This window comes from Pyxicephalus adspersus, chromosome 5 (assembly GCF_032062135.1).
Source record: "Pyxicephalus adspersus chromosome 5, UCB_Pads_2.0, whole genome shotgun sequence".
Classification (NCBI taxonomy): Eukaryota; Metazoa; Chordata; class Amphibia; order Anura; family Pyxicephalidae; genus Pyxicephalus; species Pyxicephalus adspersus.
Genome location: NC_092862.1, coordinates 8,208,523 through 8,232,357, shown reverse-complemented (window position 1 = coordinate 8,232,357; position 23,835 = coordinate 8,208,523). Strand labels below are relative to the sequence as shown.

Here is a 23,835-nt window from a genome sequence, read left to right as displayed (position 1 = left end):
GGAGGAAGAGGAAGAGGAAGAGGAAGAAGAGGAAGAGATCAAGGGATGAGATTAACCGAGATTGAGACATTCCCACCAAGTAAGTGTTAGTAGGGTATGGTCAAGTGAGAACATTTGGAAGTATTGTACCCAGGGTGACCAGATCAGAACAGATTAAACTTCTCCATGGTGCCCTTTTAGGCAGTGCATTTTTTCTAGCACACAACCTTTAGGAAAAACATTCTAGGTTTGCCTGGGTTCTGAAATGTTGGTCTATCTTCTCCAGTCTTGAAAAAATGTAGTAAATCAGGCCCAGTGTTTCTGGAAAAGGACCCAACCAACTAATCTATTCCTCCTATTTTAGCCATATCTGCCATTTTCTAGCATCTTAATCCCTCTCTGCAGTTGGGATCCTGGTTGTGGCCTGGCCACTATCACGAGGCACCAGGTCACGTTTATCTCCATATCCAAAGTGCTGAGTATACTTGCCAGATGGGGAAGAGCAAAGTAGTATAGGTAATGAGTATAAAGAGGTCAAGGGGAACCTTTCAATAGACCCGATCAACATTAGGTAAGGGTTAAAACCCTGTCCATATTTCATTTTTTTGTTTTCTCTTTATAGTGAGTTTTATTCACTTCATGTTTTATAGGCCCAGCAGGAAGTAAGAGGAAAGCTCAGCAAAATGAAGGTGGCCTTCATCACAACAAGTGTCCCCCACTTTAGAGGGGGTCAGGATTTTTTCTGACTTTTATAATCATTGTGCATATGGTCTTTGAAAAACAGGGGGAGCAACACAAAAACCAATTTAACGTTGTATATGGTCAAAAAAAAGAAAACACATACATACAGAGTTAAATGTCATCACCCAGGGCTCACGTGAAGCAGAGAGGTGCTGCTTCCCCAAGCACCGATTCTCCCCCATACAAAGACGAAATGGACAATGCAGCAACATTAAATGTAATACCTAATTGGAAGTAGTTTACATATCTGAATTGGACTTGGTACCTTCAGAAGTCCCTGTACAGAATGGAATGTGAGAAGAAACTGCACAAGAAGCTAATCAGTTGATGTGCTGATAAGAAGCATGCTAATATGGGGTGAAAGCAGTACAACAGACAGATGAGCATAACACTCTCTTTCACTGTCCTCCCAAATATCTGCTACGGGACAACCTGGGCTCAGAAAAGTTGGGTCGAATGATTCTAGTGGATTGAGGCCATCTCGTGGTAAACAGAAAGTACTGCATATACTAAAGATAAATACTGAAGAAGAAGCTGCTTTATTTGCTCTGTAAATTCTGTTACTTTTTATCTCATTACTTTTAGGCTGCTTTAAACGTTAGTGCTTCGTTATAGATTCCATTGAATGGTTAAATATCACTATGAAATGTAGAAATCATCATGAAATGAAGACACAAGGTTCATACCCTCCAATCGAACGATTCAAGTTCAGCTTCTCCCCAGGGGGACTGATTCTAGCTGGGATTATCCATAATGCACACAGAATACTTTACCATAATCTCATTACCTTACAGAATACAGAAGGTCTAATAGGAAAAATATACTAATAAATTGGTTTCTTTATCAGAAAGTAACTGCAGAGTATAGTCTCTGGATGGTCTGACCTCTTCCTTGTGTTCCCTGACAATTGCGTGGATAAAAAGAGAGGAATGGCAGCCATGGGTTGTATGTAATTTGTGACATATGTGACACTATCACAGTATCATTTGATAGGCTGATGCTACGAGTGCCGTACTTCTCATTAAGAGCATTTTATTGCAAATATACAAAATATCACAAAAGAATTTTATATTGATGCTTAAAAGGAACTTTCAGTAGCGGTATTAATATTCTGCTGTGTGAATGCGTGTCTTGTTACTGATCGAGCGTATTCTGATGTCTGTGTGTATCCGCTATCTGCTGTGAATGTGAACGAGTTCTCCAGAGTGCGGAGGGATAGAGGTCGATGAGGAGATGGACAGGTCAGAGCGGACTGCTAATGGTCCGATGAACAGGAATGTCTGCTGGTATTGTACATTCTCCAAAATATCTACTTTTGCCCCCCTATCCTTTTTGGATTTAGTGTGAGGTTTCTTTGGAAATTAAGGATTAATTAAGGATCAAGTTGTTGCACTAATGCATTTTATGCACATCAAATATTATTTTTCAAGTCAAAATGCAATGCAGCTAAAACAACATTCCAAAACAGGTGTCTATGCACAAAAGTATATACTGTGGCCTATTGAACTGTGGTGTAGATAGATTTTTTTTTTTTTGGGGGGGGGGGGGTGATTATTATTTGTATACTGTTGCATAAATGTTTTACTATACTTTTGCTGAGTTTTTTTTCTTTCTACATGCTACAAATGACTTGTTTGGTTTACTTTGCAGATATAGTGTCTACTATTGCACGTTTATCAGAAGTTTTTTTCTGTTCTGTGACAAAATGTAAAATAGTGAGGCTACGTACACACGTTCAATAATTTAAGTTGGAAAGGATCTTTCACAATCGTTTCCAACAAGATAAGACTGAACATACACTGAGCTCTATGGAGGGGGAGAACGACGGAGAGGCACCCCGCTGCGCTCTCTCCAATTCACTTCCATTGCGATCGTTAGTCGTTTGCCGATATCGGTCGAGAATAATCTGACGTGTGTATGTAGCCTTAGGCCGCGTACACACGTTCAATTACTGTGGCTGGAAACAATCTTCCACAAACATTTTCAAAGACAGAAAAGTGATGAACAACGAGTGCTGTATACACAATGCCATTCTGTTCTATTGGGAGGTGAGGGGGGAGAACGAGCACATGGCACCCTGCTGCACTCTTCTCCTTTCACTTCCATTGTGGTCATTCACTGTCCTTCATAGATCCGTGAATGTTGGGCGACCTCTGTACACATCGGATTCTCGCCCGAGATGAGCCTAACCGTTCATATCAGGTGATAATCATTGGATGTGTGTACATAGTCTTACAGGTCAATGATTGCTAAAATCAATTTTATTAATTTCTAAAAACCACCAAAAATCTATCCTTATAAATTGCCTTCCCTTGAACTTTGTTTGTCCAATTTTTAGGAAACAAACTGAAAATTTTTTATACATAGAAATATAAAATAAAAAAAAAACACCTTAGCAAAAATATTTTTTGTAGTAAAGTAAATATGAAAATTACGTAGTGCTATATTCCAAATGAAGCAAGAAGTTGGAGCTTATGTTTTTCCCCATCACTGTTAAGTCTTTTGACAGAGTTCAGTAGCTTAAGCCCTGTACAGGTGTCCAATAAATGTCAGAAGATTGTCACTGGAAACAATTTTTTCTGATCATTTTCAGTAAGAGACAAATACACATTCTGTTCTATGGAGAGGGGAAGGCAGAGGAAAAGTCAGTGGCACCCTGCAGTGCTCTCCTCCATTGAAATGCACAGCAGTCATTCCTGATTGGTCCTTCAACAATCAGCTGTGATGGACAACGCCGAGGATCGATGTACACACACTAGTTTTTCGTCCGAGACAAGAACACCCATTCATCACATGATGTGTGCATTAAGCTTTACGCACAGGTCTTTTCTCCCAGAAAGCAGCTCAGTCCCAAGTTTAATAAGGCAAACTAGATAGATTGATACACACTCATACAGTTTTCTCCCCAGATTTTTTTTTTTTGGTTGGGAAGAAGTTGTATTGTGACAAAAGTTTTCAGTATCCACATGAAAAAGCCTGTTGGTTACTGAAAAGTTTCGGGTGGTGCACCCAGCTAAAACGGTAAAAGTAGAAAACCCTGTGTGTGTGTATATAAATATAATTTATATACACATACATACTAAACACACACACACAGGTAAATTTTTCCAATTTTTGCGCAAATTTGTAAAATTGTTTGATGTCTGTAGGGCATCTTTACATAACACCAGGCTAATCTATAGATAAAGAATGGGAGTGTTTGAGGACCATCTGCCATATGTTCATCAACTCCACCTAAACACTCATTCATTTGGAATGAGCTTGGTGCTGGGGGTTTCCAGTGGCTGGCAGCCACCAGGAGCCATCTGGAAAAAGCTCAGAAACCATACATATAAACTAAACTGTCATCATAGGTGACTGCAGTGCTACACCATCCCCAAACTCTCCCCATAGGTGAAAAAACAAAGTTGTCTGTGAAGGTTCTCAATTATCTAAGTCATTTTTTATATCTAGTAACAGAATCAACTGGTTCTTGTGATGCTGAAGATGTTTCGCAGCTCCCCAGACAGCTTCATCAGTTCTGTCAGTGAAGGAAATGCCCCAGCCTTTATATCTACATAGCACAAACACCTGGATCCAATCACCATGAAATGTGACACTGCAGATGTTAATTGTCCAAGACCAAAAGGTGAGCAATTTGTTGAATCACCCAGCTCTAATAATATAATCCCATTCTTGGTGTCAGGAACTCTGCATAGGTGGTAATGGTTGAAGGTGTGAATTGTTGTAGAGATAGTAAAGTGGAATTTTATCCTGAAGTACACATCCAATGTATGGTCACGCCATTCTTCAGTCCAGCTTTGGCTCATCATCTACTTTATTACACATAGAAGACAGATGGGGCTTGATTTAATAAAGCTCTCCAAGGTAGTAGAATATACAATTAATCAGGGAATTTGGGTGATACAGCAAACCTGGAATGAACTTCCTAAAAGTGATTTGCTATTTGTTAGCAATTGCTTTCAATTTGGTTTATATTTGAGTATATTTGGCACATATTTTAAGTGTACCAAAACTCAGAATTTTCACTTTATATAAAAGGGTGCACAACCCTTTTAGGTAAGGTAAAAATTCTGTTTCTTTTCTGTGCAGCACCGCCCCCTAATTCTGCCTAGGCCATCAAGAATGAATGGGAGCGCAAAGCCTCATTCTTCCCCCAAAGCCCATTCTTCCTCTTAACAGATTTCTTTGCTTTTCAATTCAATTGTACAGATTTATAGGTCACAATAAAGGTGGAAAACGTGTTGAAATTATTTATTGTGGTCTCATTTTTATAGCACAAAAACCTTGAATTGTAACACTTTTTATATGCACTGTGGGTCTGACTACAACCCATAGCTTGCAATCAGCAAATTTCACATTTCCCGATGATTGGATAGAGATTTAGCTCTGACCCTGCAGGGAAGATACCAGACCTCTGCAGAACAGCCATTGCTGCTTTACAAAGCACAAGGATTCTTCTCTTTAGCATGCTGGCAGGAGAGAGGCTTTACTAGTTCTGTTGTGGTTGATTTTCAAATAAATAAAGCTGTAAGACTCCAAACAACTTTTGTTTAAATGCACCTGTAGTGACTCCTACACAACATCTGGGCCAAAGTGTGAGACCTGTCAGACACCATTATTATTTTTTTTTGTTAAACAATATTAATATAGCGCCAACATATTACGCAGTGCTGTACATTAATAGGGGTTGCAAATGACAGACAGATATAGACAGTGACACAGGGGGGCTTACAATCAAGGACTAATAATGAAGTACTTAAGCCAACACTTACAAAAGTTCTAGAAGATTTCTCCGAGATGCTCATTTTTTAAGCAGCAATCTAAAAGGGGGGAAGCAATTTAAGGATTTTAACTTTTTATTCGGAAACCCTTTACAGCACCAGAACTACTTCTGCATGCTTACCCATTTCTATCACGTACAACATACCAGGCAGATTGCCAGGGCTTTTTCCAAAAAGCCATGCAACTGTTTGAAGAGCTTAATGACCAGGGAAAATTAATCAATAATGAGGCTTTTAAAGAAAGGTTCAGAGGTCTTTACAAAATCACAACCTTTGCTACAAATAAGTCTGTGCTGCCTTGCTTAGAAACACCAACGTACAGAATATATATGCCATAAACCCAATTACTAAAATCCCAAAGAAACATGGTAAGATCCTCTCCTCCTGTATCACTGCCTGTATTAGTCTGTCATTTGCAATCCCTATTTAATGTACAGCTCTGCGTAATATGTTGGCGCTAAATAAATCCTGTTTAATAATAATAATAATAAGAAGATATTTTTAAAAGTCATCATCACTTTTGCTACATTGGCAGATTTCTTTAAAGCATTACTTATGTCAAACATGTGACACAGCAGGGCAGGGACAGACATCAAATTACTCTGGGTGGGATAGTATATACAGATTTTGCTTTACCCACAAAAGGATTTGTAACTCTGCTCAACCAGTCTTAAGATTTAGAAAAATTGCAAGACTAGCCTGGTCATCTGTGACTGGACTAGTCAGAGAATGAAGCATACTAATGAGCTAAAAATTCTGCTCTCTCTCGCTGTCAGAACACTTGCATCTGATTGCCCCTTATTACTGCCCTTTACTAAAGTCCTGTGCTTTAAAAAATATATACAGTATACAGATATTAAGCATTATTTCTGGCTTTTGTACTTTTACTGTATATACTTACCGGTAGTATTAACATTTTTCTTTGTGGCTTTCAAAATGCCACTGGAAAAGAAACTTGGTTTATACTCAGATGACACCTATTGGAATGTTCTGGAGTTGCAATTTCTCTGGTTTGACAGGTCATAGACTTCAACGCAAGCTGTTTGTTACAAACTTTATATGAACACACAGAGCCATCTAATGGTTGACAACAATAATGTAATAACATCATTTAGGAGCAAGTGACCCATCATAACCATAACCAAGATATAACCATGACCAAGAGATAAATAATATTACCAGTACTGACTGAGTGAGTGCATGTGATTTTAATTTGTTTCCCTTTTATTTAAAAGTTTTAAAAATCACATACCATAGATGTATTTGTTCACATTCATTTAGGTGACATTTCTTTTGATTACGGTTTTGAATGTTAGCAGTGACAGCATGACAAAGCAAGGCAGGCACGACCATCAATTAACTAACTTGCCCCATTAGAAACCCTTTTCAGATTCAGAAACAAAGCAAATATTATAAAACAGTTGCATCTACAGTTAAAAACGGCTTTACCACTAGAAACTACTTTTTTTTTTTTTAGATCTGAGTTTTTCTGGATTTTACAAAGTTTGCTTGACAAGAAGAAAGTTGCAATCTGCAGGCTTTTTTTTATTCTTTAACATCTTTGCTGTATTTACAACAGAACATTTTTTTATTTGAGGTCACAAATTCGTTTAGAAAAAAAATGCCCGACATAATAAGACAACCATAAGAGTGTAAGGACATGGCGCTGCGGAGGAACTAAACGATCTCTGTGTGCAGCGGTTTAATTATTCATCGGCTGTAATTACTTGCTGAATTCATGTTCCGGCTCTCCGTTTATTTAACAAAAATGAGGTGAGCTTTAGGCAGTAGCACGCTCTTGAAAAAACAGTTTTAAACTCTGCCATTGTCTGCAAAAAAAGTCTGAAATGGCTCCCAAAGGGCTAACATTTACTTGTTGCTCAATAGAGGAGTCGTGTGGAAGTTAGACCAAGTCCAGACAAACAGTTTTTTATAAATGAATGTATCTATGTGCTTCTAGTTTTATATCTGGGAGTATAAAGTATAAAGGATTTGTCTGCATCTACTACTTTTTTTGTAGTCTGGAATCTTAAAAATAAATAGGCATCTCTGCTTGCGGTAACCACCTGCTGTGCAACACACTCCCATGCAGTACCTTTTCTTCACCACAAGTCTTCCAGGTTAAATGACCCTAAGTGGTAGTTATTTAACACAGAAGACTGAGGACATACTGTGAGTACTGGGTATACCATAATGCTCAATATATTATTGCAAACAGTAGCAAGTGAGCAGACTGTAATATCTGAGGCCAGTTAAACAAAGGATCAAGCTTCCGCCCACCCTCAATATCCCCCATTATTAGCTTAATGTAGCTTTGAGGCTGATGAGCAGTTTGCACTGTAAGTCTATTTGTGAATGGTACATTTGCTCTTTTTAAATGCTTCATTTTTTACATTCAGCATCAAACTGAGGGCTGGGAAAACCACAGAGAATAAGAGTCAGTCTGCCCAGCGTATGTGCCAAGGTGAAGAAGAGGATTACCATAATTCTTTTAGCTGTTCCCGGTTTTAATTTGAGCCGTATGTAAGAAACGGAGATCCTAGAAAGGGGAAAAGCTCTGAGGTATACACTGCTATCATTCCTAATGGAAGGCAAGACACACAGGGATAGGGTGCTGCTGTTTTACATTTTCTGTTCTTAAGGCTCATTCACAATATTTTTATCCAATAGTTGTTTGATGTTTCCCACATTTCGGCAAGGTGCATGGTACGTTGGATATCAGTCTATATTTTACCCAAAGAGCAGTGTCCTAAAAATGCCCTCCCTATTGATCAAGTTAATGGAATATAGATCCTGAAAAATCCCATTGCAAGACAAACCTGAAAATTCATGGCTGCAATAAGGCATAAAGTCCTAATGATGTTTGGTGTGAACAAGTTCCTAATTAAATTAAAAGCCAGAATAAGAATAATTGCCTATAATCAACACACAGTGGGAAGATTTTCTGCTTTACAGAAAACCTTTAAAAGGGCCCTGAACAATAGAAACAGTGGCAATAAAGGCACCGGAAGCAAGGGACTAGTCACCAGTATTTCCTATGGTATTACTGATGTAATGTAGTGTGACTGTGTTTGGAAACTGCTACCTTGGCACAGATGGGGATTTGCTTCCTGATGATTGTAAGATGATATTGATTAAGAATCAGATGGAACGAAATGACAAATCTGCAGAATGAATAAAGCAAAGGCAGGGAGATGCTTGCACTACAGGTCCTCATGTACAGCTTCCTCTCCAGCAAGGAAACCAGTAAGTGACACAGTAGTGATACCAACACATCTCACTCCAATACTGGCAGGGATAGCAGGGATCTGAAGACTGAGCATTAGATGCTGATGGACTCTTAAGGTCATCACGCCCTTCATCAGCAATACCTGGGGCCGGTCGCTTTCACCTATTTGCAGCACAAATGTCACAAATGATGTAATGTAGTGTGACTGTGTTTGGAAACTGCTACCTTGGCACAGATGGGGATTTGCTTCCTGATGATTGTAAGATGATATTGATTAAGAATCAGATGGAACGAAATGACAAATCTGCAGAATGAATAAAGCAAAGGCAGGGAGATGCTTGCACTACAGGTCCTCATGTACAGCTTCCTCTCCAGCAAGGAAACCAGTAAGTGACACAGTAGTGATACCAACACATCTCACTCCAATACTGGCAGGGATAGCAGGGATCTGAAGACTAAGCATTAGATGCTGATGGACTCTTAAGGTCATCACGCCCTTCATCAGCAATACCCGGGGCCGGACGCTTTCACCTATTTGCAGCACAAATGTCACTCAATTGATGACAGACTGGATTTTCCAAAATTACAGATAAAATAAGGCAGCGCTGTGTTACATTAAGTGTGTATTTGTAGAATATGTGCCATTAAAGTGGAACTAAACCTTGCTATACTCACCTGTCCCCGTTCCGTCACAGGGGCCACCGTATCCTTTGTTCTCTTCCTGGATATGATTCAGTTATCTTGATTGGCCTGGGCTTGGATAACATAAATCCCTAATTTCTTAATTCCAGGCAAATTCATGGCTGCAATAAGGCATAAAGTCCTAATCATGTTTGGTGTGAACAAGCCAATATTGCTGGATATTCTGCATGCACAGCTCCACTTTTTTGACAGTGTCCCAGAACGATCAGGCAGATAGGAGGGATTATTGCAATAGGACATTGCCTGTCCCTATCTGCAATAAGGCAGCAACCTTCCTGTTTGAGCATTTTTAAATGAAACTGCTTTAAGTAGCATTAGTCAGAACTAAAATATGGGAGATTTGTTTTTAAAATTAGAAACTATAGGACTGACATTCCTACTGGCTTTTCATTTCATCAAAAAGAGCCCAAGCTAGAGGACACCTTGCAAATATAAAGCAATGAATGGCAGTTGAAAACAATAGAATAACAATTTCCTGATCATATCTTATAGGAATAAGGCTTTTAATAAATGTCCCATGCATTATGTAGGAATTAATATGAAATTCTATGGAAGAAAAGAAACCTTCAAGAAGTTTTACTGATAAATTGCGCTGGATCTGCTAAATTAGTAACTAATCCCCAGAAGACTGGACATACATTAATATAAGAGGACACAAGGTCACTTTTCAACCTTTACGTAATTATTATGAGTTTTTTATTTCAATAAAATTCCTTAATTTTAAAATTCCTGCGTCTTTGCAATCCCTCTACATTTTTTATTGCTGTGATCTATACATAGATCCATATGATACCCCATCCATATGGTATGAGCACCCAATCACCATGTATGACCTTTCACATTAAAACTTATAGAGATGTTAATTATGAAATACAAAGTCAACTAAAATTCTCATTGCTAAATTCAGACATGTATTTGCTGCTATGGGTTCATATAAAGCTTAAGTTGACACTTATAGATATATGTAACGCTTTAATTTGTAAGCATGCACAAGTTAAATAATTTAGGGTGTATGTATAGCCAAAATGTTTCCCAGTTTTGAAAAAAAAAAAAAAGTCAGCTCCTTGCCTTCCCAATGTTTTGCAGAAGATCATTATTAACACAATGCAGAAGCTTTCAAGGCAAATATGTGAACAGGCTCTAAAGGTTAAAAACATCTATTATATAGATACCGGTAGAAACCTTTTTAGTACTGCATATAATAACAAAAAGAGGGTTTTGTTTAGCTATAAAAAAAAGTGCTACAAAAGACTTAAAAACAATGTAAGCAGACATTGCACCAGGGCTGGCAGGAAAGCGCAGCAGACTTCGGGATACAATTTAGCAGATACAAAAAAGAATAAATAATATGAGATCCTTACAGCTATTATAGTAATGAGCAGAGAAATGATTTGCATAAGATAAATGGATTATTCAAGAAGACCGATGAGCCTGATGACAATTAATGATCTCAAGTATGTAGGTAAATACTTCTTCCAGATAAAGTAGAACGTCTCAGTCATTGCTTTTTTCATTATCATAAGTGTCCACTGCTTATAAATTAACCAAATATTCCGGATATTTCGAAAAGCATTTACAATTTTCTAAAGGACGCCAAAATATTTTCTTTGGCATTTTCAACCTTAACAAAACATTAGAGAAGGAACCTGATATAAACTTCAGGTTTAAAGTAAATTATTTATGGGGGGGACAGAGGTTCCTGTGCTGGAAAGGGGTGAGAGGCGTGTTGGTGGGAAGATTTCACCAGTGGTATGAACACTGAAGGAGGGGATGTGTGTATTGGAGTGCAGATCTCACAAGAACATGGCTGCTGTACAGAGAGATGTGTGTTGGAGTGCACCTCTGATCAGGGTATGATGCGTGCTGGGGGCAGTTCTTATTTGTGAGATGGATACTGGGGGTGAGATTTGTGTTCTGGGGGCAGTTATAATTGAATACATGAATACCAGGTAAAGAGATGTATGTATTGGGGGCAGATATCACTAGTGGCATGGATACTGGAGAGTAAAATGTATGCGCTGGGGGCATATCCCCTGGTGCCATGGATACTGGGTAAAGAGATGTATGTATTGGGGGCAGATCTCACTAGTGACATGGAAACTGGGAATTAAAATGTTTGTGCTGGGGGGCAGTTCTCACAGGTGACATAGATACTAGGGAGTGAGATGTATGTATTGGGGGCAGATCTCACTATTGACATGGATACTGGGTAAGGAGATGTATGTATTGGGGGCAGATCTCACTATTGACATGGATACTGGGTAAAGAAATGTATGCTCCTGGGGCAGTTCTCACAGGTGACATGGATACTGGGGAAAGAGATGTATGTTCTGGGGGCAGTTCGCACCGGTGACTTGGATACTGGGTAAGGTGATGTATGTCCTGGGTGCAGGAGTCACAGGTGACATGGATACTGGGGAGTTACATGTGAATAATAGATCACCCTTGTTACATGGACAATGAGATATGCCAGATAAAGTCTGATCTCACAGATGACTTGGATACTGATGAGCAAGATGTGAATGCTGATCTTAGATCTCCCTTGTGACAAGGACAAAGGGAAGTGAGGTGTTTGTGTACTAGAGAACAGACTTCACTGAATACTGCCTTGTGAGATGTGACTACTGTGGGGTTAGATCTCATTTGTGGTGAGGACATTGTGGAATAAGATGTGTGTGTTGGGGACAGATTTCTCTGGTTTCTCCTTCTGCTCTTTACTTCTTGTGTGCGCAGTCAATAAAAAACATCTGAAAAATTATGTATTATGAATGTAGAGGTTTCTTACTTTGAAAGAGGTATGCTGTTCCATGTGGCGGAGAAGTTGGGGTTTCTGGACCGCTGTAAACTCACATATTGTACATTTAAATTGTTTCCCTGCATTGAAAGACGTTAATAATTAGCAAAAGTCAGCATACACCACAATGGTAACAAATACAAAGACTATCAAACTCCAATAGCACTCATCTGTAGAAACATTACACCAAGCAATATTATTTAAGTTCAAGATCAATGAGACTAAAGGAAATGGAAATTATCCCTAAAGCAAATCTGTGAGACCATGGCAGGGTGAGGAATCTCAGGAAGGAGGCTTTTTATATTCTTTATGTCCATTCTGATGATTTGTGTGCCCATTTTTTACTTTTACCCTAATAAACACTTACCTACACTGCTATTTCCCGCACTGCTTTTATTTGCCTCCCCTTTGTTTTGGTATATATACAAATAAAAGTGTTTTAATATACATAGGCCATAGGCATAGGCATCTCCCATAGGCATAGGCATCTCCCATAGGCATAGGATATGTCCTGTCTTATGGTGACAACACTGCTTTATAGCTAGGAAATCTCCTACAGATGGATTCTACATTGGAGAGGATGGCATCTTGATCCTAAAAAAGATCCTAGCAATGATGAGTGTCTCATATGTAGCAAGATGAATCTCCAGCACAGTGCTGGTGTGTGCTCTCGTGAGATTTTGGAATCCCGACAATTCCCAGGATCTTGTCAGAAGGGTCAAGACAATATATTTGAATAGACACTGTAGATGTGGGCTTACTTTAAATGTACATATCAAACTTTAATTTCTCCTACGGCAGGACTGGATAAGGTAGAAGAGTCAGAATATCAGATTCTAAAGCTTTGCACTCAGTGGTAAGTCAGTGGTAAGTCGACTAGGAATATGTCCCGGATCAAAATATCCTACTGTGAATCTGCATGCTTCAGTACTGGTGGCAGAACATACAAAACCCCTTACCATCAGCCGTATGGAGGAGTTTGTGACTCTTTAGGGTCCCTTTGGATTTGAATTTTTTCCCACACATATCACACAGGTGAGTCTTCTCCGTGCTGTGCCGATTCATGTGAGCTTTCAGGTTACTCTTGCTGCGGGTGGCGTAATCACACACGGTGCACTTAAATGGCTTCAGACCTGGAGATAAAATACAGAAAGTTACACTGAGTATCATTTCCAAAAAGAATTGAGGTGCTTCACCTGCCTAAACAGGTGTACCTTTTTATCTAATATTGTGATTCACATATCACTACCACAAGAGTCAGGAAAGTTATAGCTTGCAAAGTTGTAGGTTTCGGTGTCACAATACTATCTGCAGCCTGATTAATAAGTAATTAGGAAGAATGGAGAGTACTTTCATTCCTAAGCACTATGTCTGATTACACCGATCTCCTCTAGGAATCAGGATAATGATGATGATTCTTGTTTGGTTCACATGGCCGTCTCTTCTCCTCTCATCCTATTAACCAGTCTGCAGCGAGTTAATGATTATTTGCACTTTAAAAACACATTTAAACACATTCAAGGTCTGCTTGGTAGGGGGTGGGGGGGTAGGTTCTTGCCAAATTATGAGAGTAGGCACAGCAAATGGAAAAAGCTTTTGGGCCAAAGGGACCAGAAATGTCTAATCTGCCAAAAATTTCTACCTCCTAGCAATTTAATTCAGCAGCTTAGTTCTGCTTTTCATCCAAACTAAACTTTTAGTTTAAATAATCTAAATACATTCCAGCTGCATCAAAACGGTCTTATATTAATAATATTATTAATATTAATAAACAGGATTAAAATAGTGCCAACATATTACGCAGGGCTGTATATTACATAGGGTTTGCAAATGACAACTTTGTTCCTATACTTTGTTCTATTGATGAAGCAACCACAGCCCGTGGAAAAGTAAAAGTAGTTAAGACTGTTCACTGGCAGCATGCAAAAGAATACTTGATCTTTGTGGGAAGCAGTGATCTCTGCAGAGATCCAACATGCCCCTGTTAAGTCAGAGCTATGGCAGCGCAATCACCTTCTGCATACCGATTGGAGTGTTCTAACTAAGCATGGGACGTATTGGAGCTCTGCAGAGACCACAGTTTCTGCAGCAAATTGGAAGGAGTGAGGCTTTTCTGCTCAATCTGTAGCTGCTGACTGTGCACACCTTTTGTTTGATGCACCGGAAATATATGTAGTCAATTTAAATTGAAAGTTCATTTAGGCTTTACAAAATTCTGCATTACTAGGTGAGCGAAAAGTCACTAAAATAAAAAAGTTATTGGTGTGCAGAAAGATATATGCACAAGTTTCAAGAGCTTAAAGTGAACCTGTCCTTCTCTATACAATGTCTTAAGAAATACTTTGTATCTGCAAGCACCTGGTGGTCCCAGCAAGCACCTAAGTTATTCCTAAAACCAATTTGCATTGTTGTCAAAATCTAGTCCCAGTTGTACAGACTGCACTGAGCTACATCTGTAAGGATATATATAGCTCACTTGGATTATCAGGTACCTGCATTATCAGAACTATATACCAAAACCCATATCCATACATTGCAATTTAATGGCACAGAATTAGGACAGGGTATACTTACATAAGCATATAAAACAGACTTTGACTTTTATTGCGTTTCAAGTTTATAATATAGGCCTTGCAAGTCACACACCAATATTGGAATAAGATCAGAAAATACCTTCATGTGCCCATATGTGCCTCTGCAGGTCGGAGCCATTCTTCATAAAGTAGGAGTCACAATAGGGGCACTTGGCCGCCCTCTTCCCTATCAGTCCTTTAATCTGAACTTTACGGCCGAGGACCTCGGAAATCAGACTGGCAGAAACATCTGTGCAGAGAAAACAAAGGAGAAGTTATCTGGAGTTTGTGATTAGACAGAGAATAAGAAAATAATACTTAGCCCATGTTTGTGCTAAAAGTCTGCAAAGCACTGAACCACACAAGCCAACCTTGGCCACAGCAGTATGTGGACAGTTGAAGGGTAGTATATGGCTTCTTTCAATTTAGGAGTTTGTAATAAAAGTTGAATGAAATACATTTTAGGTTCAGTTTCCTGACCATTTTTCATTTCTACAGATGACTAAAGTCCAGAACTGTGGTGGGAACAAGCGATCCAGCATTCCCAATGACTGGTACCTTTTTAATTATTATTACATTGTATTTATATAGCACTGACATATTACACAGCGCTGTACAAAGTCCATAGTCATATCACTTATCTTGTGTCTTATAGAGCCTCACAATCTAATGTCCCTATCATAGTAATATGTCAGTACCCCAGTCTATGGTCAGTTTGGGAAGTGGGAGGAAACCAGAGTACCTAGAGGAAACCCACACAAACACTGCGATATTATGCAAACTCCAGTGTCCTGGCCCAGATTCGAACCTGGGACCTAGCGCTGCAAAGAGTGCTAACCACTGAGCCACTGTACTACCCTGCTACCTGCTTGACCGCCCACATAACATTGCTTTTCCTAAACAACCAATGTTTGCACATTTGACAGTAGGAGGTAGTGAGTGGTACCTAACCAGTCCCTGCCACCCCTATTTATTCTTTACGGGGCTGCCACATGCAGCGTCTCACCCAAAGAAGCAGTAGTCATATAACAACCTTATTGCCAGTCTGAACACTGGGCCTTGAGCCATAGAGCTGGCCTTTATATTTTAATTAACACAAACGGAAGTTTTATTCGAATATAGATTTCCTTCAGTCATATTCTCTGCAAAAAAAAACCCTGAAAAAGTTCTTACTGTCCAATTAAATAAATTGCATTACCAAGGACTAAGCAAATGACTTTCCCTGAAATACTTCCAGGGAAAATGACAACAGACAAAACAATACAACTAATTTAATTACTGCAAATACAAAACAATAACAGAAACAATATAAACATAACAGTAATTATAATGAGTATTATGCCAAATAATTCATTATGCACAAAGCTGAGCACTGGATGGCAAATTAAAAAAAAAAAAAAAAAAGGCTCCTGATGGTTCTGATGGGAATGCTGATGATTACTGTATTACATTAATGCTACAACCCCAGCCAAAATATTAAAAGGCCTTTTCCAATCAGTACCGTACTCAATTTCTAAAATCAGCAGATTCATTTTATCTGGAGGAAGTATAAATGTTAATCTCTCTATACTTTTCTGCAGCAAAAGGTGGCACATAAGTGAAATATGGTTACTTGTGTTTATTTGGTACCTTCACTGTATGTGATATTTCAGGGAAGAAATCTGACTTTTTTTTTTTTTACTACTCCCCCCCCCAATGTCGTTCATCAATCTGCAACAGTGGACCGATCAGGAACAACCGCTGTTCACTTCTATGGAGGAGAGCACAGTAAGGTGCTGCTCCCTCTTCCTTCCCCTTCCACTCTCTATTGAACAGAGCGTTGCAGTGTGCTCAGTCATTTATCTGTCACTAGAAATAATCACTGGAAATAAAGTAAATTTCAACTGACAATCACCTGATGTCCATCAGAAGTCTGTACAGGGCTTATCACCAAAATTTTTACTTTACATAAAAGGGTAGGCAACCCTTTTATTTATGTAAGGTAAAATTATTTTCTTTTTTTGGCTTAAACCCCCACCCTCTTTTTTTTTTTTTTTTTTTAGGGGTGAAGCTCTTACCCTTCTGTTTTTGCTGCTGTAGCAGTAAATCAGAATATGAGCAGAGAGCCTTCTGGGATACCCCGTCAGGCATCCCAGGAGGCTATTGGCTGCTCACTGTTCTTGAGATAAGGCATGTGCAGAAAGAGCTTTTTTCCTACATGGGAATGAAAGTGCAAATCTTGCACATGCGGCGTGAGATTGGCACATTTTTTTTACCCATTTACAGCAGGCCACGTCACCCGGTCTTGCACCTGCGCAGCGCGAGATCGGTTGAAGTAGCCAGAAGATGGATTTTCTTTATGTATGAATCAACTACCGTGTTTCCCCGATGATAAGGCAGGGCCATCAAATAAGACAGCCCCCCCTTTTTAGGGAAAAATGAAAAATAAGCCCCCCCCCGCAAATAAGCCACCCACCGATTACTTACCAGAATCGGGTGGTACGGTGGGTGACTCCGTGTGTGGTTCCTCCGTGTGTGCCGCGCCTCTTCATGAAGAGGAAGTGACAGGACTGCAGTGCGCGCACGTGACTCCGCCCAAGCAAACACAGGCAGCTTCCCTCATCCCTCCCTAACGGAGACTGCAGGAGTTTGTTCACGAGTTCAGACAGGTTTTTTTTTTGCTGTGAGCAATACCACTCTATATACGGTAAGCTTTAGAATGGGACATTAAATGGTACAGTATATTATTGATTACAGTAGAAGGGGACAATGAATGGATCAGATTAATCAGAAGGGGACAATGATTGGCACAGATTGATCAGAAGGGGACATGAATGGCACATGATTGATCTGAAGGGGACAATGATTGGCACAGATTGATCAGAAGGGGACATGAATGGCACATGATTGATCTGAAGGGGACATGAATGGCACATGATTGATCAGAAGGGGACAATGATTGGCACAGATTGATCAGAAGTGGACATGAATGGCACATGAACAATAACTGTGTACTGTAGTCTTCTTCATGGGTAAATAAGGCATCCCCCTGAAAATAAGCCCTAGAGCATATTTTGGCCTTCCAAAAAAAATAAGACAGTGTCTTATCGGGGAAACAGGGTATGTATAAATATATAATTAATTATTTGCAATGAACTCCTGAGCCTCAAACCTTGTTCTTTCCACTTTAAAATTTGGCACTTCAACACGGATCCCGATCTGGAGTTCCAGCTTGCAAGTAATGAAGATTATTTCTGGGTATTACACCAATGAAAAACTAAAAACTCTGTAAAACTTCAAATTTGACATTTCTTTGGGGTTTTTTTAAGTGGCAGATAAGCACCATGGTTACACAGACATCCTGTCCTGAAAATCCCATCTGTGTCCCCTGCAGGGAGATTAGCGCCTGATGTCGGGGTTATCTCAATATTTCAGTCATATCCCCCCTGGTTCCGTCTTCTGGAAATCATCAGCCAGGTTCAGGCAAATGTCATAAATAATCATGTCACCTCAACTGGCAGCTCGTATTGTCTCCCTTTTCAAAAGGAGAAATGTGTACTGCCGGCATCTGTAACACAAAATGAGCGTCTGGATGGACGATTTTACCTTATCGAGGCTGATTTACTAAAGTAATATCGGCTGTTCACATAGCTAAGTGAATTAACCCCTTGCAAGGGATATTTTTTTAGTTTAGGACGTTAAATCAAGCTCTGCTGACTTTAACCATCCAATCACATGCAAGGAAATAACCGCTCTTTGAGATTCCTTGCACGTGATTGGGTATTCTTTGCAAAAATGAACAATCACCACACTCACGAAGCTACTGAATGATCCGTTCCCAGGGAAGACTTCACCTTGGTAAGGGAACAACCTAAAAATCCTTTGGTAAATCAGCCCCCAGAATAAAAATTGAAACACCCCTAAAAATAAATAGCCAAGTTTGGCCATGTGTGGCTCTCGCAGTCAGGACTTTTTCTAGGCCCCATACTAAGTAAACTTCCTGGGCACAACAATAATTTGAGTTTTATTATTTTGGAAATGCTGCAAGTGCACAAACCATGCAGGGCTACCAGAAACCCTGTGTGCTCATTACTCCCTAAATAAGCTGTCAACGTGTCGTCAGCCTTGTCTGCTGGACTACAGAACTCCCCTATGCCTTCATTACATGCATATATAGATTTTATTCCACTCAAAGCAATGCTGCTACTTTGACTCCCAAGGGTCATGCACCAGCTAAAAGTGGATGGGGGAGAACATTGATCACCAATACTACCCCCGCCCTCCCCTTCCTGAATAACCCAAACTTAAATCCCCCTCCCTCCTCCAACAACCACCATGTTACACCAGCTGCCTACCTACCACAAAGCAACTGAACACAATGAGCTCTTTTCTGGTGCCATACCATAAACCGCTCTTGTGTTCAGGATGGCCTCAAGTGTGAGAAGACAGGGGCTCCAGGGAGACGCAGTTCTGGGGGCCTGTCTATGTCAGTACTATGTCAGCCCATAACAAGGAGTCAATAAATGTGGTTTCTCAATACAGATACAAAAACAAAAAAGTTGGGATAGAATTTGGAGCAGAAGAGGGATTAAGAGTACATTTGGGTAATTTCACACAAATACTTTACCACAACAAAATAATACAGCCAATAGCTTACTGTAGTTTAGAAAAAAGAGCAGCACCGGAATGATCCAGGGGGAAATAAAAGGTAAGTGCAGTTTTGAACCCAGAATTTTTTTAAGCTGGGTGACTGCCCCTGTATTGTGATCCAACTCATCAATAACTACCCAAAATTAGCCAGGTGGTTACCAAAAAGTGCCGGGTGGTGCGCCCAGCTTAAAGAGCCTGGGGAGAAAACACAGAAGTGGATTTTTTTTCCTTCGTGTAAATTAACTCTAATGTCTCCGGAAAGTTATAAGGGAACCTGTGCGGTTTATTTTACATCATTTTCTACTTACCAGGGTGGTTGGCTTTTATGTGGGACTTTATAAGACGATCGTCTGAGAAGGACTTGTCACAGGCAGGGCAGGAGTAAGTCTTTTTGTCCTGCAGGGAGACGCAGATAATCAATAACATTACAGAATAACTGTGACTTATGACGCAGAACGGGCCGTGTATTGACCAGCCAATAATGTGATTGGTGAAGCAGACAGTTTTACTGCAGCTGCGAGTTTTCTGGATCATTTTTAACCAGACGTAAAATAAAATCCATCCAGAGCCAAGCACAGTGACAGTGTGAAGTTTACAACCATCAAGTGCTGTGCAACTGTATGAAGACTGCATGGAATGGTACATGAGGAACCATAAAGAATGCCAGATTTATAGCAGAGCTCCAGGGTTATAGCTACATACAGAGCTGAAATACATAAATGGGGATTGGGAACTCTGGGAAGTTCTTGTCCTCCTTATAATTTGGCTACTGACCTGCTCAAAGCCAGCTGATTGGACAATAAAGAGGCAGCACAAAGCTAATTTTTCAGTGTTAAACTGAAAACACCATGCAAAGTGATTGCTTTATTTTTGCAAAGTAATACTTTGTTTTGCAGAGGAAGCTTTTCTACTGCTGCAAAGGCAATAATAAAAAGTATAGAACAATATTAATACTAGCTTCATTTAAAACACAATTTTATAAACATTATATAAATAAAAACGCCAACAAGTCCAACAAAAAGTTAATATGTAATGCATAGACCATAAATAGAAAGGAAGAAAGGTTTCCTTTACTTCTGAATGAACCAAACTCACCTCCATTAGCATCTCACATGTTCCCCTTCCAGATGCTGCAGCTTACAGTGGGTGGGGCTCAGCAACAGAGGCTGGGCTGCCAATCCAGAAAGCAATGGGTGTGACTGGGGGAGGTGGTCAAATGATGATTGACAAGCCACAAGTTTGTGAATCACAAGTGACACACCCCTTGGAATGTCTTTATTATCCCACTGCAGTGAAAGCAGGGACAGCTTGCAAAAGGTTGTCACCCTATCACAGGAAGCTGCAATTTAAGAACTTTAAATTTAGACACAATTGCAATATATATTTGCATGTCTCTGATATATGTGAAAAAATGTTGTAATAATTTATAATAACTGCTGAGGATTGCCTTATAGCCAGCAAATGTGAAAACTTGCCTAGATAGTGAATCATAGACGCTTTGTGAGGGGATGGGTATGAATTTGGCATCCCCGAAACCCTAGGATGTAATTCAATAGACACAGCACCTCCTAGTGGTAAAGGAATGTTAGTGAAGAACCAGAGGATCCAATTTATAGTCTAAGCTGTCTGCAGTGAGGTGCAGAAGAAGAATGACTTATCTTTATATTTTCTACATCTATCAGGCCAAAAATCATTTTAGACACAAGAGTCGCATTACTGGGGGAGACTTTCAACGCTAAGTTGCTGCCTTACAGTTATCAGCAGTGAAGTCAGCTCACTACACAAGCTCCTTTAGTTGTCTGCCTAAGGGAGGCCACATGGCAGGCTGACAATGTTGCTGTTAATAGCAAGGCAGTGGCTCAGCCTAGTCAGCCTGAAAATGGAAAATGCTGAAAGAAACTGTGCAACAAGCCCAAAAAAAATAATAATACACAAAAGGATATAATGACAAAACAACAAAACAATATTTGAGTTGACATATTCTTTAAGTAGCAAAAGGTTTATACTACACTAAGTCTTTTATCCATTCTCTTGCATTTGTTATTTATAAAATCTAGTTCTGAACTTCTAATGTGTTGCATTTTTTGTATTTCCTCCAGATCAGTGAAAGAATCAAAACTTTGATTGATAGGAGCTTCTTGTAAAAACAAAGACTGGCCAATTTTGCTCTCTCCACTTGTGCTGGGTGACTTGGTCTTGTCTCCGCCCCTCCACTAGTTTTCTGCAGGAAGATTGTAGTGGGTGGGGCCTCATGGGTCCCTCCCACTGCTCAGCTCTTCTACACAGTCTAAGTACAGCACATTAATAATGCCACTGCAACTTTTATATGATAATACTTGGGTTTGCACACATTGCATTGCATGTTTGGAGATCATCTTACATATGATACTTCAGCTGTGATTTTGAGCGCTATGGCTTGAGATGGTCTAACATCTGCGAAGGGCTGGAAAACGACGTGCAGAAATGCCCTCCTATTTAGTACCCAGCTACGTCAATTCATGCCGAAATGAAAAGCTGGCTGCAGACTGTAATGAAAACATTTCTTTCCTCCTCTTTCGTTCAAATTCACGGAGCTTGAAATGCTCTCAGAATATGGAATCGACTTCAAAGAGCATCAATCAGAGCAGAGATTCCTTCCAGGTGAGCCGGTTAGCATCAAAGTCCCTCAAACAGAGACTGTCAGAACCTCTCTCCTCAGCTGTCCTCTGTCTAATCTTTATATATAAAAAAAAGGAAACTTCTCAAACAAATGATATTTGTCAGCGGGAGTTATAATGTAAAAAAAGCATTCAGCAGCCAGAAAACGACGGCATCCCTACGCGATTTGGAGCCTTGTGCCCATATTGAACAATAACGTCTGGCAGCCATACATACACTTGTACAGATATATTTGTGCAGAGGAGATTCTGACACGTCTCTGATTCAAGGGCTTCTCCTAAGGAGAGAGAATCTGTAGAATCAATTAAAGTGGAACTTAAGTCATCAGGCGGCATCTTATAGCAGAAAGGGCTAGGGAATGTCTCTTCTGCAAATAAGTATCCTTACCTGCACAATCGCTGCCCAAAATTCACTGAGCTGCGCATGCTGAAGACTGGAATCCTGAAATTGAAGAAGTGAGAAAATGGCGGTACCCAAGACTGGGGGACAAGTGAATATCCCCAGGGTCTATTCCTGATTTAAAGTCCCTGATTTATTAAAGTTCTCCAAGGCTGAAGAGAATAAACTTTCATCAGTGAAGCTGGGTGATCCAGCAAACCTGGAATAGCCCAAGATTGAAAACATTTGCTAACAAATAGCTTAATTTTAGGAAATCCATTCCAGGTTTGCTCAATTACTCAGCTTCACTGATGAAAGTGTATTCTCTCCAGCCTTGGAGAACTTTAATAAATCAGGGCCAATGTGTCACTCGAAAAAATATCTCCCACTAGGGAGAATATTCCCTTCTTCCTGTCCTATATCTATAACAGGAAAGGAAATCTGGCCAAAGTAATTCAATTGTTCATGCTAGAGAGTTGTCCCCGGGACAGGTGTCCCAATCGGAGCAATATCCTTCACCAATGGCTGTCATGGCAATTTAAAATGTTGGATATCCCCTGACTTTTTAGGTTTTGTGAGAAACAGGAGAAAAAGCATTTGCATACACTTAATGGGATTTTCCCCTAATGAGGGAATAATAAAATCTTGGCAATATTTTAAATCTTTTTTATTTTGGCTAGGAACATGCAGAAGAAATTGGAGTGTCATGATAAATTTATCATTGTGTTGGTTGAGGGCAGGTTCATGGCAGCTAGTTTTTAGAAAAAGTGAATACATCTAGTGCCACGAAAGAAGCATTGTGGGGACAGCTCTGAACTGAAGCCAAGAATTGTAACAAAGGATTTTTTTTTTCCCACTGGAGTTTAATACAAGGTTTATTCATGATATTTAGTTTGCAAACCAAGTCGTTTTTTTTTTTTTTTCAAATCAGAGAGCCCAACAAACAATACAAAATATTCTGTCCTCGGCTATATTCCTATCATTCACGTTTAGCTGTTCAACTGGACTTCATCTGTATCCCTATCGTTGCCCACCCACCCTTTCCATCTAACCTAACTAAACCTAGAACCCAGGTGCTTGTTTATCAACCTCCCCCTGATGGTGGTGAGCCCCTCTGGCCCAAATGCTTCTCTAGCGCTTTCTGCTCCAGTATAATAACTCCCTACAGGTTTAAATGGGGCTGTCTCCCAGTATCTTTAGTGTACGCACACAAAAAGTCCACTCAAAGTAAGCACCTACTGGGGAAGTTATAAATTAGATTAGATTTTTTGTAAACCTAGTGCTGCATTGCCCCAAAGAATCCCAAAGAAATAAACCTTAAATATAAAAATAAACCTAAAATAAAGTCTAAAAGCCCCAAATTCTCAT

The 23,835-nt window shown here is 39.7% G+C and overlaps 1 protein-coding gene across 3 annotated transcripts in view; it reads right to left on the bottom strand.

Moving 5' to 3' along the window:
* Nucleotides 1-23,835, bottom strand: part of ZFAT (zinc finger and AT-hook domain containing) — a 127,279-nt gene that overhangs the window by 31,758 nt on the left and 71,686 nt on the right. For all 3 annotated transcript variants that reach the window (XM_072410633.1, XM_072410635.1, XM_072410634.1), the window contains exons 9-12: nucleotides 19,740-19,827; nucleotides 14,903-15,052; nucleotides 13,189-13,362; nucleotides 12,221-12,309 (exon numbers count right to left, since the gene is read on the bottom strand). In XM_072410633.1, the coding sequence (XP_072266734.1) occupies nucleotides 12,221-12,309; nucleotides 13,189-13,362; nucleotides 14,903-15,052; nucleotides 19,740-19,827 (501 nt within the window). The remainder of the gene's footprint in view (nucleotides 1-12,220; nucleotides 12,310-13,188; nucleotides 13,363-14,902; nucleotides 15,053-19,739; nucleotides 19,828-23,835) is intronic.